The sequence below is a fragment of the Choloepus didactylus genome, chromosome 5, assembly GCF_015220235.1.
Source record: "Choloepus didactylus isolate mChoDid1 chromosome 5, mChoDid1.pri, whole genome shotgun sequence".
NCBI lineage: Eukaryota > Metazoa > Chordata > Mammalia > Pilosa > Megalonychidae > Choloepus > Choloepus didactylus.
The window spans coordinates 17,824,732-17,840,932 of NC_051311.1; the positions used below are offsets into that span (position 1 = coordinate 17,824,732).

The following is a 16,201-nucleotide window of genomic DNA, read 5'->3' on the forward strand; positions in this document are numbered from 1 at the left end:
AACCCATTGTAACAGGACCTCTTAAAGATGTTATTTTTAGGTAGGGAGCGGCCAACTGAATGAGGATGGGTCCAAATCAGATTACGGAAGTCTTGGAAAGAGGACCTGGAGGTCACAGAAGCCAGAAAGGAGAGGACACCACCACATAATAGGAGACAGAAAAGTCAGCCAAGGAACCCCAAGGATTGCTGGCAGCCAGCACCAGACACTAGTCTTCAGAGAGAGCAAGCTTTGCCGATATCATGATTTTGGACTTCTTCTAGCCTCAAAACCATGAGCCAATACATTCCACTGTTTCAGCCAAACCACTGTGTGGCATTTTTCATAGCAGCTCTGGCAAACAAAGACATCTAGGTATAGCCAAAGAGGAAAACCGTCGTGGCACTAAATCTAGAAGGGACTTTGGAGATCACGGAGTCCAACTTCTTCCTCTAATTGCTGAGGAAACAGAAGCTCAGAAAGGCTTTGGGACAAGCACAATCCCAGTCTGTTGCTCTGTCTACTATTATATTATTGTACAGTTGTACTTCAGCCAGACCTTCATGCATTTCTTTGATCAACTCTGTTTGTGACGGCTCAGCTCTATGCTTCAAAAGGCATGTATTGCGGTAATCTACCATCCAGTCACTACACAATCTGCCCAGAAGATAATTCCAGCATCGGCATTGCATTTCAGAAACCTACTGTCGCTCCCGTGTGGTCATTTAATGCTGAGACTCATGGCTCATATTGATGAAACCACTTGATAAGTGAGATCAAATGTGCACTGCGATGCTGGGACTGGCTAGTGACCAAAAGGCTAGAAAGGGTTGCCTTCCTCTGTGATGGTTTACCTAATTGTGAGTCACCCACTTCTTTATCCCCCAAAAGGACATGGTGGCTTTTAAAAATCTGGCCTTTTTTTCTCTTTATCAATGAATATATAAATAGGAATTGTGCTGCTTTGTTAGAAGAAGCCAGTTCCAACTTTCAGATGAGCGATGCTAGTGAAAATCCATGGCCTTACAGATAAATAAATGTTAAGTCTGTAATTTTTTGTAGCTTACACAGAGCAGGGAAAGCATATCCTCACCAATTGGCTCAAGGGCTTGTGAACTGTGTGCAGCCTTTTCAAATAAGAGTTCCCAAAAAGGACATAAATATAGCTTAAGCAGAGTTACAGCATTTGGTCATGGCTAGATTTTATCTAATTGCAAACCACAGCATCAACCCATTGGGTAATGGGTGTGGCTTCAACTTTGAGATATTCAACCAGATCATTATAAAACAATTCTCAGAAAGTTTTCTGGAGCCACAAAATCTAGGTCTATTGGTCTACCCACAACTCCCACATGGGAAGCTCCTTTTCCCTCTGTTTCCACAGCTCTCAGGACATACTTTCATTATTGCACTTCTCATACAACATGATTATGTGTCTGTCCCTCTATCCTCTGAGCTCCTAAAATGAGGACTTACCACAGTGCTGGGCAGAGAGCAGCTGTTCATAAATGACAGTTTAAGTGAAGGACTCCTAGTAAAACTTGACTCATGACTTTCATCCCAACCAAACAAGCTTTTATGCCATCTCTGGGGGCCACCATTCAACCAGTTTCAGAACAGTGCCCACTCTCCTCTAATAAAACCTCGTAAGACGAGCCATCACCCAACTATAGTAACATGAGGAATGTCCCTGGACTTGGTTTAGGCAGAATGAGATTCTGGTGTATTTTTATGCTATTATTGTTAGAGCTATTTGTATCACCTAATGGATTTTACAACCCTCTACGATGTCTGAAACCATAAACAAAAAACGAGCTCAATAAATGTAAATGACTTAGTCTTCCACAGTCACCATTATCATAAATCACGAAGGGAAGTATCGGTAGCGATTCTGCTAGTTTTCTGCCTAATCGTTTTGGCAGAAGTACAAGGGGCATATGTCGGCTCTTGGCTCGTAACAGAATAAAGACAGAGCCTGCACAACTAACTATACACTGAAGTCCTATTTGTTGCCAATTCTTTTTCATATTCACAACCATTTTCTGGTAAATGTAATACAACTTATTTTCTAAATTGGGTGAAACAGAAAGTGAGTATTAAATCATTTATTAACTTTGGGTTTTGTAACCTCATTTTATAAAATCAAAACTACTTGCTCAGTTTCCTGCTCCAAACAAGAGGACTGTTTAAAATGATACTTGCACGTTTGAGGATTTTTTTATGCTTATTCTGAACATTTTAATTTAGATAATACATTAACACAGAAACTCTTCTGGGGGTATACTGATCTAACTAATCCCTTTGAATGCCAACTAATTAAAAATATTTAACAATATCTGGCTTCATATGCAACAAACATAAGATGTTCTTTTAGAATCTCACGTTATATATACTTCAAACTCTAAAATTATTCAGTAGAGAAAAATAAGACCCTTTCACTTTTCCCTTCACCCACACAGAAATATTATGCTTTTAAAAGCTTAAATAAATTGGTCACTGGCTTCATTTTAAATATATATTTATTCAAGATCACTGTGCTGGTTTGAAACTGTTATGTACCCCAGAAAAGGCCATGTTCTCCTAATCCATTCTTGTGGGTGCAGACTTATTGTGGAGTGGGACTTTTGATTAGGTTGTTTCCATGGAGATGTGACCCAGCCCATTCAGGGTGGGTACGCCAGTTTGAATGTATTACGTCCCCCCAAACGCCATTATCTTTGAGGTAATCTTGTGTGGGCAGATGTATCAGTTTTGATTAGACTGTGATTCTTTGAGTGTTTCCATGGAGATGTGCCCCACCCAACTGTGGGTGATGACTCTAATTGGATAATTTCCATGGAGGCGTGGCCCCACCCATTCAGGGTGGGCCTTGATCAGTGGAGCCATATAAATGACCTGACAAACAGAAGGAACTCAGTGCAGCTAAGAGTGACATTTTGAAGAGGAGCTACAGCCAAGAGGGACACTTTGAAGAATGCACAGGAGCTACAGATGAAAAAAAAATTTTGAAGACTGCCATTGAAATCAGACTCTTGCTCTGGAGAAGCTAAGAGAGGACAAACACCCCAAATGCAACTAAGAGTGACATTTTTGAGGAACTGCAGCCTAGAGAGGAACACCCTGGGAGAAAGCCATTTTGAACCCAGAACTTTGGAGCAGACGCCAGCTACGTGCCTTCCCAGCTAACAGAGATTTTCCGGACACCACTGGCCATCCTCCAGTGAAGGTACCCGACTGCTGATGTGTTACCTTGGACACTTCATGGCTTTAAGACTGTAACTGTGTAACCAAATAAACCCCCTTTTATAAAAGCCAATCTATCTCTGGTGTTCTGCATTCCGGCAGCATTAGCAAACTAGAACAGTGGGTCTTAATCCTTTACTAGTGTTCTTTAAAAGAGCTCATGGAGAGAGAGAGCTTAGCAAGAAAATGCCCTGGGAGAAGCAAGAAGGATCCACAGACACTGAGAGCACCATTTTGAAACCAAGGCCCAGGAGAGAATGACCAACAGATATCACCTCGTGCCTTCCCATGTGACAGAGGAACCCCAAATGCCAGCAGCCTTTCCTCAGAGAAGGTACCTTCCGCTTGATGCCTTGCTGCTTTCCTCTTGATGGGCATTTTCATGGCCTTAGAACTCTAAATTTGTAACCTAATAAATTCCCATTGAAAAAGCCAACCCATTTCTGATATATTTTATTCTGGCAGTTTTAGCAAACCAAAATAGTTACTAATATACTAGTCAAGATTTTTAAAGCTGTAAAACCAATCTTTGTACATTAATCACTAGCTTTTCAATAAGGTACATAAAATATTTTTATTCCCTTAAACTAAGAAAATACAAAAAAATGTTCATATAAACAATTTTTTTTAAATAAGAAAAGTACTAGCATTATATCTGGAGTGAATGACTTGATCTATTGTGTTTATACAGTAAATTACAACGTAACAACTAATCATAAACCAACATTTAGAAATTTTACTTTTTAAATGCTTTATAAATTTGGAATTTTCTCTTTAATTTTGCTCATCTTTACAGGTTATTTGCTTTTCTTTTGTAGATAGCCTGCACAAAGAAAGATGATTATTGCCTTCGAAACAAACAGAAATGTCTATTTTTGACAAACACTTCTGCTTGTTTTAACCTGGTATATGCAAAGAACTATCAGCTCCTTTCCCATGTGATTACCTGCAAAGACAGATACTTTCAAGTTTCTTTTTCTTAAGAAAGTATAGTGTGAAGCTGCTTATTGCTCTTTAATGCAGCACAGTCATTCTGCAATTAAGTTTTCCTAATTACCATGTTTTCAACAGATGCAAATGTAGCTCAATTAAAATTCTGGTCCATGATACAAATTAAGCTACTCAATTCTACAAGGTATCACGTTAGGACTGGGTCACCAAGAAGTATAGAAAAGATTGGGTATTTATGTGCTAGTGATTACAGAGAAAATCACTCTGGGTTTCAATTAAAGCTCAAAGTTCTTTGGCTTCTGCCATAAATAAATACTTCTTTATAGTCATTGCCAACATTTTACTGTTAGAAGGCAACTCTAAGCCACATGGTCACTAGAATCTATTTCCCCCCTCATCAAGAAGGGATACTGCTGCTGCTACCATGAATGACAATCTCCGTGGGTTGCTTATCCAAAATCCATTTCTCCCTTTCTTTTTCCTAACAAAATTTTGATTTTGTTCAGGAATGCAATCTACCTCTAGCAGGTGAATTCATTATTAAGTCTAAACGAACCTAAGGATGCCATGCCCCTGTTGAGTTATAAGTCCAAGGTTATTAAGACCAAGAATGGCCCAATCAGATTGGAAGGGAGGGCCTATTCCAAGCTTGGAGAGATGCTCTTCTCCCTTCTGTTGGGCATGAACAGGAAAGTAACAGGCCTTGGAGCCCTGGAACTGGCTTCTGGATAAGCTGACCTGTGAACAGTAGAGGAGAAGCAGGAGGAAGGTGTTGGGTCTTTGATGGCATTGCTCGGCTATGAAACCAACAAACCGTGAAGCTGCCCAACTCTGGGATTCAGCTATGTAAGACAATGTATTTCTTCATGGGCTGAGTGGGTTTGAGTTGGATTTTCTATTAAATGCAGCTAGAAGCAACCTAATAGGTACATTGTATACACCAAACTTCAGAGCAGCTATTGACTATGTCTACAGTGCTATTTAGCTCATGTTTTAAGTTTTAGCATCTAAATGCCATTTTAGGCAGCACTGACAATTTTGCTACATTTAAATGATTTGTTCAGACTTGTTACTATGTGTAAATGACTTGTTTAATCAGTATAAACAGAGGAATATGAATCTAAAACGGTACCATAATATTATTTCTCATTCACCATTCCACAAGTATTCTCCTCTGAGGGTGGAGCCCAAAGAAGGTATGGTGGATTGAACTGTGCACCCAAGCTTGGACATGTTCTTGGTCTTAATGCACATTCTGGGGGGTGTGGACCTGTTGCCAAGAAGATCTCTTCAAGATGTTACTTCAGTTTAGGTGCGACCCAACTGAATCAGGTTGGGCTTTAATACAGTCAAAAGAACCCAGAGGACACAGGAGAGGAGAGTGCCATGTGCTTTGCCATGTGATGGAAAATCCAAACAACCCCAAAGATGGCTGCCCGGCCAGAAGATACTGACCCTGGGAGGAAGCTGAAAATGTGAGTCAACCAAATGCATGGAATTCATTTTAGCAGCCAGGAAACTAAAACAGAAGGTATTACTAAACTTTTGTTGAATGAATGACCAAATGACTGAACAAATAACAATTCATATAAAAAATTCTCATGTATTACATACTATTTATAAAGAACTACCCTAGGTACTAAGAATGACTATTAATAGAAATGTAAGATTCTCCTGCGATTTTTGATTTACTTTGGAAGACAAAGGATCAAACATAAAAATTCTACATAGGTTGTCTCAGTCAATCTTTATAAGCTATTTCTTTAAAATAAGAGTTAAAAACAAGTTACCAAGGCATTATTAATAATGGAAAACTTCACTGGATTTAGGAACTCCGCTGACCAATTGATATTGATACATGTTAAGAAAAAAACAATGTAATAAAAATAAATGAGGGCTGAACTTCCCTGCACTGTAAAGTCAAGAGTAGGAAACAAGAACTTTGGGGACATAAATATTATTTTTGTTTCTTATTTCAGTTGAATATTTTGTTTTTGGGAAAGGACAAAAATGTAGGAAATGAACAGCTAGTATTACAGATGGCATCAAATAACAGGATCTGTCCTTCTGGACTCTGACTTCTAACATGAGAATGCTGAGCTCTTGGCAAAGGAAAACCTAGCTTTTTCTGAACATGAAAAAACATAACAAAGACATAACAAAGCTGGCATGAAACCTGAAGACTTAAAAAGCTATTATACTAAAATATGGGATGGGAATAATAAAGTGATATAATGATAAAGAAGTGAAAGTATGACAGAGAAAAAAGAAAAAAATATATGAAGGAGCTAGGTGACCAATTATCAGTGATATTAGAGATTACAGCATCTGGAGAAAAGATGAAATAGATGACTCCTAAGACATTCCACTCAAAGCATATTTTAAGATATTCTTTAAAAAACACACACTTACACATAAAACTCCCAGTTTATGTGAGGGGTAGGGTGGACAGAGGGACAAAAGCCATAAGATATTTCTTCCAGATTGTAAGGCTTGCTATCAGAAACGATTCTTTGTTTTTACCTTACATTCTAAAATTCTCGTTAATCCATCCCCCCAAATGAAGCCACTTCTGGGGATAATGATAGAATGCCTCTTCCATTATAATGGAAGACTAAGCACAACGAGTACAGCCCCCTTAGTTTTCCGAACACTTGCAAATTTGCTTTTGGCATCTGATTGACTTTTATTGTCAAATGATGGTCCATAATGAATCCTGTTTTCTGCCCACTGGGGAAAACGTACAGTAAATTTGAAGGTTTCCTTTCAACCATTTTGTTGAATGGACTAGTTACACAATCAAAATGGTAGCACTCATAACCAACTGCCACTAAAATTTTTATTTTTATCAAAGAATGAGCCTAGCATAAGAAAAAACATACAAATTACTTATTGTGTCAATGAAAGAATTCCATGCCACTGCTTAGACCCCTTTAACCAAAAAACAAAACAAAACAACACCAACATGTGTGAATGGCTAGCACGGTTCCATCTATTTACCTATTTTTAAGAAGTGTGATTGTCGGCCCAATCACCAATGTTCTTAACCACCACGCACACAATTTAAATTAGGGAATCCACAAATATTTCTTCATGTTAAAAAAGAAGCCTTACACTAAAAGTTTCAGAAGCATTTTTTATAATCAGTTAGGACCTTAGAAAGTCAAGGGAAAACCAGATTGCTTGGAGAAAGTTTCAAGAAGGAAGACTACAGTCTAGTGCTCACAGATTGGAGGCGAGGAAGATAGTTAGGGGCAGTGAGAGGATATACCTCAAGGAGAGCACACATTCTGGGAACAAATGGGCTTGGAGGCTTGAAGAACTGTGAGGACAGGCACGTGATTTAGGAACTTATTGTGCACATCTAGAGACAGGAGGACTAGGCAGGAGATTCTGACAATAATTTCAGATATTAAATAATGAGGGCTTGGGCTAGTTGGAAAGAAGTGCTGAAATGATGAGATTTCATGGGGAAAAATTAAGAAAACTCGGTAATGGAATGGTTACACAGTGAGAAGATGATTCCGAGTTTCTGAGCCTGTTGGTGCTAATGAGAGAAATCACATCATAATCATCCATCTTCATGTGAGAGGTACTAAGCAAGTAAACGCAGTTTCCTCCTTTTCCCCGGCATTGCCAAGCATCATTACTTACCTGAATTATTGCATTACTAACATAGAACTGATCTTCTTGTCACCAACACTGCTACTTAACGGCCCTAGCCCTGATAACCCTACTCTATGATCCCAACGATCAGCTCTTTTACTTGAAATTCATCAAACGCTCCTTAACATCCTTATATAAAACGCAAATAACTTAAATACAGTTGTTTGCAATCGGCTCTCTGCCTAATTCTTAAACCCGATTCCTCTTCACTATGCTCTCATCTGCACCACACTCAACAACCTAATCGAATCGTGGCCGTCCTTGATCCTCTACACTTCCATACCTCTACCAAAAATGGACCCCACTCCGTGCTCCATAGTTCTCCCTGCACCCAGCTCAAGACCACTTAGTCAGTAGGACTCAACTCAAGCAGTAGCTCCCTGGAAAGCCTTCCCCCTCTCTCTCTCTCTCTCTCTCTCTGTCTCTCTCTCTCTCCCCGCTTCCTGCCCCACCCCAATTCCGCACAGGCTGAGCAGGCACCCCATCCTCTGCTCCCAAGGTAACCTGTGCTTCTCCCTATAACGGCCATCATCACATTTCTCAATTGTTGGTGTACCCACTGGGCTGAACTACCCTCTGACCTCCCGGGAACTTGGAGCCTAAATGCCAGATTTTAGGTGCTACGACTCCTTAATACACACTTAAATGCTTTAAAGTAGATTTAATGTAGTAGACTTTACATTTGGGATTCTTTTTTAATATTCTAGACAGATCATATAAGGGATAATCAGAAGATATGCATTCTAAGATTCAGTTCCTAAGAAATATATGATCTTGATCAACTATTTAAAAACCTTTTCCTCATCTAAAAAATGGTTAGAAATGAGGACTCTAGAATCCAAACACTTCAGATGTGACTTTTCATTGAAATTTTAGCTTAAAATCATTTCCCAATTGGAAAAAAAAATTAAGGAACAGACTAGGCTATTTCACATGCAAACATGCATATTGTATTCAGAAACTTCCTAAAAATTAATCAAAACTCCTTTGTTTAAACTGCATGTGACTCTTAAGTATGCAAACTGGTATAAAATAATAGGAAATGTTATTCTTATTCATTTCAGAACAAATATTTTATAGATTAACATCCAATTATCCTCCAATGTGGATTAACCACATAGGAAATTTGGACTTGGCAACCCATATCCTGAATTCTTTCACCACAGATTTGCTGTAATGTAACGATTTTTGCTTAAGATAAGAATCGACTTAGTTTGCTCAGTTAGACTTATTTTTGCTCACATGGGTGGTGATGAATGGTGGCAGGAAATATGCAGAGTGCTATGAGAAGAAAACATGGGTTATCAAAGGCAATATGTTATTTTATAGCTAATAAAACAACAAAATAATAATTCCCCTAGAAGCACTCATATCAACTGATTTAATAAAGTAAAATTAGTTTCTTAAATCTCATATTGCTAATCTGATTTACATATATTTTAGAACAATGATTTTTTTATCTCCTAATAAAGCAGGTAAAATACTCAGAAGTAGTGTTTCCATGTTTTCAAGAAATATACTTTTTGACATTTAAAATTCTAAATAGGCTATATTTTAAAATCAAAACATACAATTAATAGGACAGTATTTGGCTTTGTTGTGTTTTACCTCCCCGACCCAACAAAAAGCTGTTAGTAAACTGATGGTGAGGCTTGGAATTGTTGGCAACTTTTAACTGAGAAAGTATGGGATTATATACTTTTCAAAAAGAAAACAAAGCAAGGCTATTGCGTGCATTTTCTGGGAAGCAACAGAATCTGATTTATTAGGGGGGCTGTGGAAGCTGCTTGTGGGAGCCAGGCAGGGTACTTAATTTGCATAGAAGAGGGAGCAGATTGTAGATGCCCCGACCTGTCAAGCACAGGTAGTGCCTTGGAGATAATGGGTCCCAGAGTACAAAGCTCCATCTTGATCCAGACAGACACACACAACACAGAGAGGCCAGATGGATCAAAGGAGAGACAAAAATGCTGGCTTCTGCCATCTCCACAGGAGGAACGTCAGTGTTCCAGACGATGACAGGTACCAGATCCCTGCTCACCTCCCGGCCCCCAGGGCTGTGCCCCTGCCACGATTCCAGCCCTGCTGAGAAGACACCTGCCTGTGCAGGGCCCAGAAATAGATTCCTGGTAAAGTGCTCAACCCAGTCGACAAAAGCAATGAACCACGCCTCAGCTGAAGTCTGTCTTACTTGTCCAAAGGAAAAGTGCTACATGGTAGGAGAAACACGAGATTTGAGTGGTACAAGGAACTCTCCACTCCTTACAACCTGTCCTTGACTCCCTGAGTACTTTATACACCCCAACGTATAAAGGTTCAGTGCATTCCTACAGGGTGTTCTGTGAAACAAAAAGACCATCTACTCAGACAAGAGTCCTCTTTCCAGAGCAATATTCAATGGAGAGACAGTGTTTTAATTTCAACAAGAGGATTAAATGAGTCCCAGCACCATATAAGAAAAGGCCAGCTGCAGCGAGTCCCAAAGAGCCCAGACAATGGCAAGATGTTTGACATGCAGGAGGCGAAGAGCTGCTGAGGACACGGTGAGAGGACAGTGTAAAAGGGCAGGACGGCAAGGATGCAGAACCACAAGCAACAATGAGAGCACAGATTCTGGGAGACCACATGGACAGCAAGCGTGCAGACCATGTCACAGGGATTCAAGTGCAAACTCTGAAAACGGTGGCTATTTAGGAAACTAAAGGAGTATCCACCTGACTGGCCTTGTTTCCCACAATGTTCTAATGACCACCAGTAGCACCACCACCCTCAACAAACCTTTTTATTTATTTTTATTTTATTTTATTTTAAGAATAACAAACATATACAGAGTTTGCTGAGGTATAGAAGTTCTAGAACAGGTAAATTCCAGGGTGGGATACAAAGAGGTATAATAAAATGCCACCCTACAGGCTATGGCATATTAAAAATCTCAATCTCTCACACAGACACATGCACAGAACCACAAACATGCACACATTGGTAGTAGTTATACAGGCATTCACTCCTTCACTTATCCATTTAACAAGCATTCACTGAGTCATATGATTTGCCAAGTCCTGGGCTAGTGCTGGTGATGCAGGAGTGAGTAAAACAGACATGGTGGGTGTGCCAGTTTGAATATATTATATCCCCCAAAATGCCATTATCCTTGATGCAATCTTGTGGGGCAGACATATTAGTGAGGATTACATTGGAACGTTTGGATTAGGTTGTTTCCATGGAAATGTGCCCCACCCAACTGTGGGTGATAACTCTGATTGGATAATTTCCATGGAGGCATGGCCCCACCCATTCAGCATGGCCCTTGATTAGTTTACTGGAGCACCACATAAGCTCAGACAGAAGGAGCGAGCTTGCTACAGCCAAGAGGGACACTTTGAAGAAAGCACAGGAGCTGCAGATGAGAGACAGTTTGAAGATGACCACTGAAAGCAGACTCTTGCTCCAGAGAAGCTGAGAGAGGACAAACACCCCAAGAGCAACTGAGAGTGACATTTTGGAGAGAAACTGAGGCCTAGAGAGGAATGTTGGGAGAAAGCCATTTTGAAACCAGAACTTTGGAGCAGACGCCAGCCACATGCCTTCCCAGCTAACAGAGGTTTTCCGGACACCACTGGCCATCCTCCAGTGAAGGTAGCCAATTGCTGATTTGTTACCTTGGACACTTTATGGCCTTAAGACTGTAACTGTGTGACCAAATAAACCCCCTTCATAAAAGCCAATCCATTTCTGGTATTTTGCATCCCAGCAGCATTAACCAGAAGAGTGGGTCTTTCCTTCCTGGAGCTTAGTGGGCAGTGTGTAGGTAGGTAAGTGGATGGGTGTTAAGGGCTGACTTCAAGGCCTAACGCCTGGTCCTGTGAACGTGACTTATTTGGAAATAGGGTCTTGAAGATGGGATTAGACAAGATGAGGCCACATTGGACCAGGGTGGACCCTCACCCAGTGTGACTGGAGTTCTTGGAAGAAGAAAAGGACACAGACAGACAGACACAGGAGGGGAGACGGCCATGTGACGACACCGACACGGAGAGAGCAGACAGCCATGTCTCAGAGACTGAGCTAACCAAGGACCACCAAGGACTGCTGGCCACGCCAGGACTCAGGAGAGAGGTGCAGAAAAGATTCCTCCCTATGGACTTCAGAGGGAACGTGGACACTCCGACACCTTGATTTCAACTTCTGGCTTCCAGAACTGACAGAGAATGAATTGCTGTTATTTTAAGTCATCCAGTTCATGGTACTTTGCTACAGCAACCACAGTATGATAAGATAGTGGGTATAGAGAATTACAGTATTTTAGAACCAGAAGGGACATCAGAAACCATTTAAGCCAGTGCTTTTCAAACTTTTTCTTAAAAACTGCAAGATGCCCTTTTTTTTTCCTTAAAATGCATGAAGAACCCCAACTTATAAAAGTGATTTATAAAAAGGAACTACTGAAGAAAAGTAATGGGTAGAGGGTGAGGGATGAACTAGGTGAAGCTGCCTTCCCCCCTCCACAAAAACCATGGAGGGAACCCCTGACTGCAGGTCACAACACACAATTTGAGAATCAATGATCTAGTTATGCAAATCTTCAGTTTTATAACTGAGAAAATTAAAGCTCAAGGACTTAAAAGTGGTTTGACCCAAATCCTAAATTAGTTGGAAGAATCTAGACTAGAATAGAAGTCATTTGAATTCCAGTTCAGTGCTCATTCCACTTCATTAATACAATTTCAACAATTCAAAATTGTGAAAATATGAATTTACAATAGATGACATTCTTTTGCAGATAGGTCTGAAAAAAATAAGAAAGAGCAGGGCTTTTGTAAAGTCTTTTTCTGGTTGTAGTACAGCATGTCAAATGTCACCAAATCTTGCACATAATTTTTCCTTTGGATTTTCTATTTGTCTGTTTAGTTGTTTTTCTTTTCTTGAGGGAAGTTTAATGAATACATCTTAATATACTGAAAAAATTTTACAATTAAAACAGGAAAATAAGTTTATATTGGGACAAGTCCAGATTTCTACATTGGTGGGAAACTCTGGAGAGTGTGCCTATGGAATTAAGATCATATCTTGTATTGGCATGTATTCTGTCTCCTATTCCTTTTTAAATTGGTGACATGTGAGAAAACTGCATTTTATAAGCAAGGGAACTTGACACTTTAACTGGAACAAGAAAAAAGTTCAGAAGCCTCATATATCATAGATGCTAAAAAAAAAAATTATTGAGGGGTTGAAATACCATATCTGTTATTCAATATACACCCAGGACAGACAGACACAAGATCTATAAGCACCAGGGTTCTTACCCCAGAAGGGCTACACATGTAAAATTTGCTGGGGTGGTAAGGAAACATCAATAAAACAGGAGAAAACTCAAATGCTTCTACGACTCAGGATCTTGGAGACTAGGATGGGCAGCAAAAACAGGAAATACATTTTTTATCTGGCAAGAATAGGCTGCATATATTTGAAATCACTGGCTGGACAGAGTGAAAAAACAGCCCAGATTTAGGGGAGGGAGTGAAGAAGGTAGTAATCATTTTCCTAAATTTTACTTTGCATGTTGGTATTACGGCCAAAAAAAAAATTCACCTTATATGTTACAGGCAAAAATTATATAGTTCCCTTTAAATTTCCTCAGAACTTGATCTTTTTTGTCTTGCTCATCACAATCTTCCTCAGGTCCATGTGACTGGAGTAGTTCACCCAAATATGAAATTGTGTGTAATTTATAATCAACAAAATCCACATAAATTATCTCCAGTCTCTGCTTTAACTTCAGACTGTGTTGCCTGTCTCCTTTCTTACAAAGATTTAGAGTGACAAAATATTGCTTTCTTATTTTAGTGTCTTTTTCCATGGGTAGAGTCACATTTGAGGTTAAAAAAACAAAACGTAAATTAATAGTTATGAACAGCATAAGCTAATCAACAATTTTTACTGTTTATTAGGACTCCTAATCCCCTTCTCTCCTAAGTAAATACTCCAGTAGAGATTTTTTTAATTTTTAAATACAATGAATATTTTTATACTATAAATGTTTAACTCTAAAGATAACTCCTTTGAATCTGACTCCCAGGGGCGTAAATCCCCCTGGAACATGGAATATGACTCCCAGGGAGGAATCTAGACCCAGCATAGTGGGATGGAGAACATCTTCTTGACCAAAAGGGGGATGTGAAAGGAAATGAAATAAGCTTCAGTGGCAGAGAGATTCCAAAAGGAGCCAAGAGGTCACTCTGGTGGGCACTCTTACACACAATGTAGACAACCCTTTTTAGGTTCTAATGACTTGGAATAGCTAGCAGTAAATACCTGAAACTATCAAATTGCAACCCAGAACCCCTGAATCTTGAAGATGACTGTATAACAATGTAGCTTATGAGGGGTGACAATGTGATTGGGAAAGCCATGGGGATCACACTTTGTCCAGTGTATGGATGGATGAGTAGAAGAACAGGGGCAAAAAAAAAAAAAAGGCACCCAGTGTTCTTTTTTACTTTAATTGTTCTTTTTCACTTTGATTTTTATTCTTATTACTTTTGTATGTGTGGTAATGAAAAGGTTCAAAAATTGATTTTGGTGATGCACGCATAACAGTATGATGGTACTGTGAACAACTGATTGTGCGCTTTGTATGACTGCATGGTATGTGAATATATCTAAATAAAATTGAATTATTAAAAAAAAACTCCTTTGATGTGTATATTTGTACATATCTATTAATGTTAATTTTTTTCTCACTATACTATAGAAAACATGTTGCTCACTCCTATTAACCTTTGACTTCCAATAATCTTTGCTTAAAATATTTTTCAATTTGAAATATACACACACATACACAAACATATCTTGCTAGTTCTGTTCAAGAAAAGCAAAAGCAAAAGTAATTCCTACAAACAAAACCAGAAGAAAAAAAAAAAAAGATATGTTTTCTCAATCATAGACTTGTTACATTTATTCACTGGAGACATCTCACTATAAACATACTATACAGCAGTGGTTTTCAAACATTTATACCACTAAAAAATATTAAGGACTCCAAAGAACAATTTTTTAATGTGGGTTAGATTTATCAATATTTACTCAATTCAAACTGACAAAGTTCACTAACATTTATTAATTACTGTATAAAAACAATAAACCAATTTTATGTTAACAAAAATATTTTTAAGAAAAATTACTAAGCAATTAGTGAGAACAGCACTGTTTTAAATTTTTGCAAACCTCTTTAATATCTGGCTGAAAAGACAGATTGTCAAGTCTGCTTCTACGTTTAATCTACTGCAATATCATGACATATTGCCTAAAAAACTGCTCTCTACTTGTGAGAATGTAAGAGTAAAAAGGCAAATAATATCTTAGTATTATTATGGAAATCGTTTTGACCTCACAGACCCCCATAAAGGGACTTGGGAGCCCCCAGGATTCCCCAGAACACACTTTGAGAACCACTGTTCTTTAGAGCCATTTAAAATCGCTTTTCTTTCCATCATTATGAACTTACAGGTCTCCATGCCTTCATCATCATCGTCTACTGCAGGCTTATCATAAGACTTGTCGATTGCAGCTCTGAAGCTCTCATTGCAGCCCCTTCCTCTGATTATCCGCGGTCGGGGACGATGGAAAGGAATATCCCCATTTAGGGTCACCTCAGCCACTGCTGTTTGCAGACTCTCTAATGAGCTGGACTTCTTCAGGCCCAGGGAAGGCCCCACATCTCTGCTGGGGGAACCTTGGAGGTTTACAAAAACAAAAAGTTAGTTAGGATTAATGGCAAAAATTACATACGAGCATCTCTGTGAATTATGGAAAACTTCAAGGACATAATAATGAAATTACTTGTTCAGTGATGGGTTCTGGAATGCAGATGGAAAAGAGAACTGAAGGGTAAATAAAATAATGGCAACCCATTTTTATTTTTCCTAAATGTATATTAGATTCAGTCTATTTTCCCTATCTTCAGTTCGGAAACTCTAAAATAGAAGTCTAAAAACAGTTCTTAAAGATATCTTAAATCTTTTACCTTTGTATAAATCAAAACCTTTAACTCCATGTTTTTTAAAAAAATCCCTCTATATAGGACTCAATAAGTAAAAATAAGTTATTAGTCTCCATTTTTAGCCCAACGAATAACTTTTTTTCCAAATCATTTTGCTCCAAGTATTATAAATAACCTAAAAGAACCAGAATAACCCAAAATCTCATCTGAAAAGAAAAAATGATGAGAAGACTGAAGGAAGCAACAAATAGGGAGTGTCTTTAACTTAACTGACAACATTTTTTGACAGTTTAAAATTACTCACAATGGAAGTTAAACATTCTTATCAAGAACTTTGTCAAATTGCTTTCTTACTAGGGTGAA

The 16,201-nt window shown here is 38.7% G+C and overlaps 1 protein-coding gene across 17 annotated transcripts in view; it reads right to left on the bottom strand.

Annotated features, from left to right (window-relative positions):
* Positions 1-16,201, bottom strand: part of PARD3 (par-3 family cell polarity regulator) — a 680,011-nt gene that overhangs the window by 197,082 nt on the left and 466,728 nt on the right. For all 17 annotated transcript variants that reach the window (XM_037835598.1, XM_037835600.1, XM_037835599.1 and 14 more), the window contains one exon: positions 15,344-15,571. In XM_037835598.1, coding sequence (XP_037691526.1) covers positions 15,344-15,571 — 228 coding nt within the window. The remainder of the gene's footprint in view (positions 1-15,343; positions 15,572-16,201) is intronic.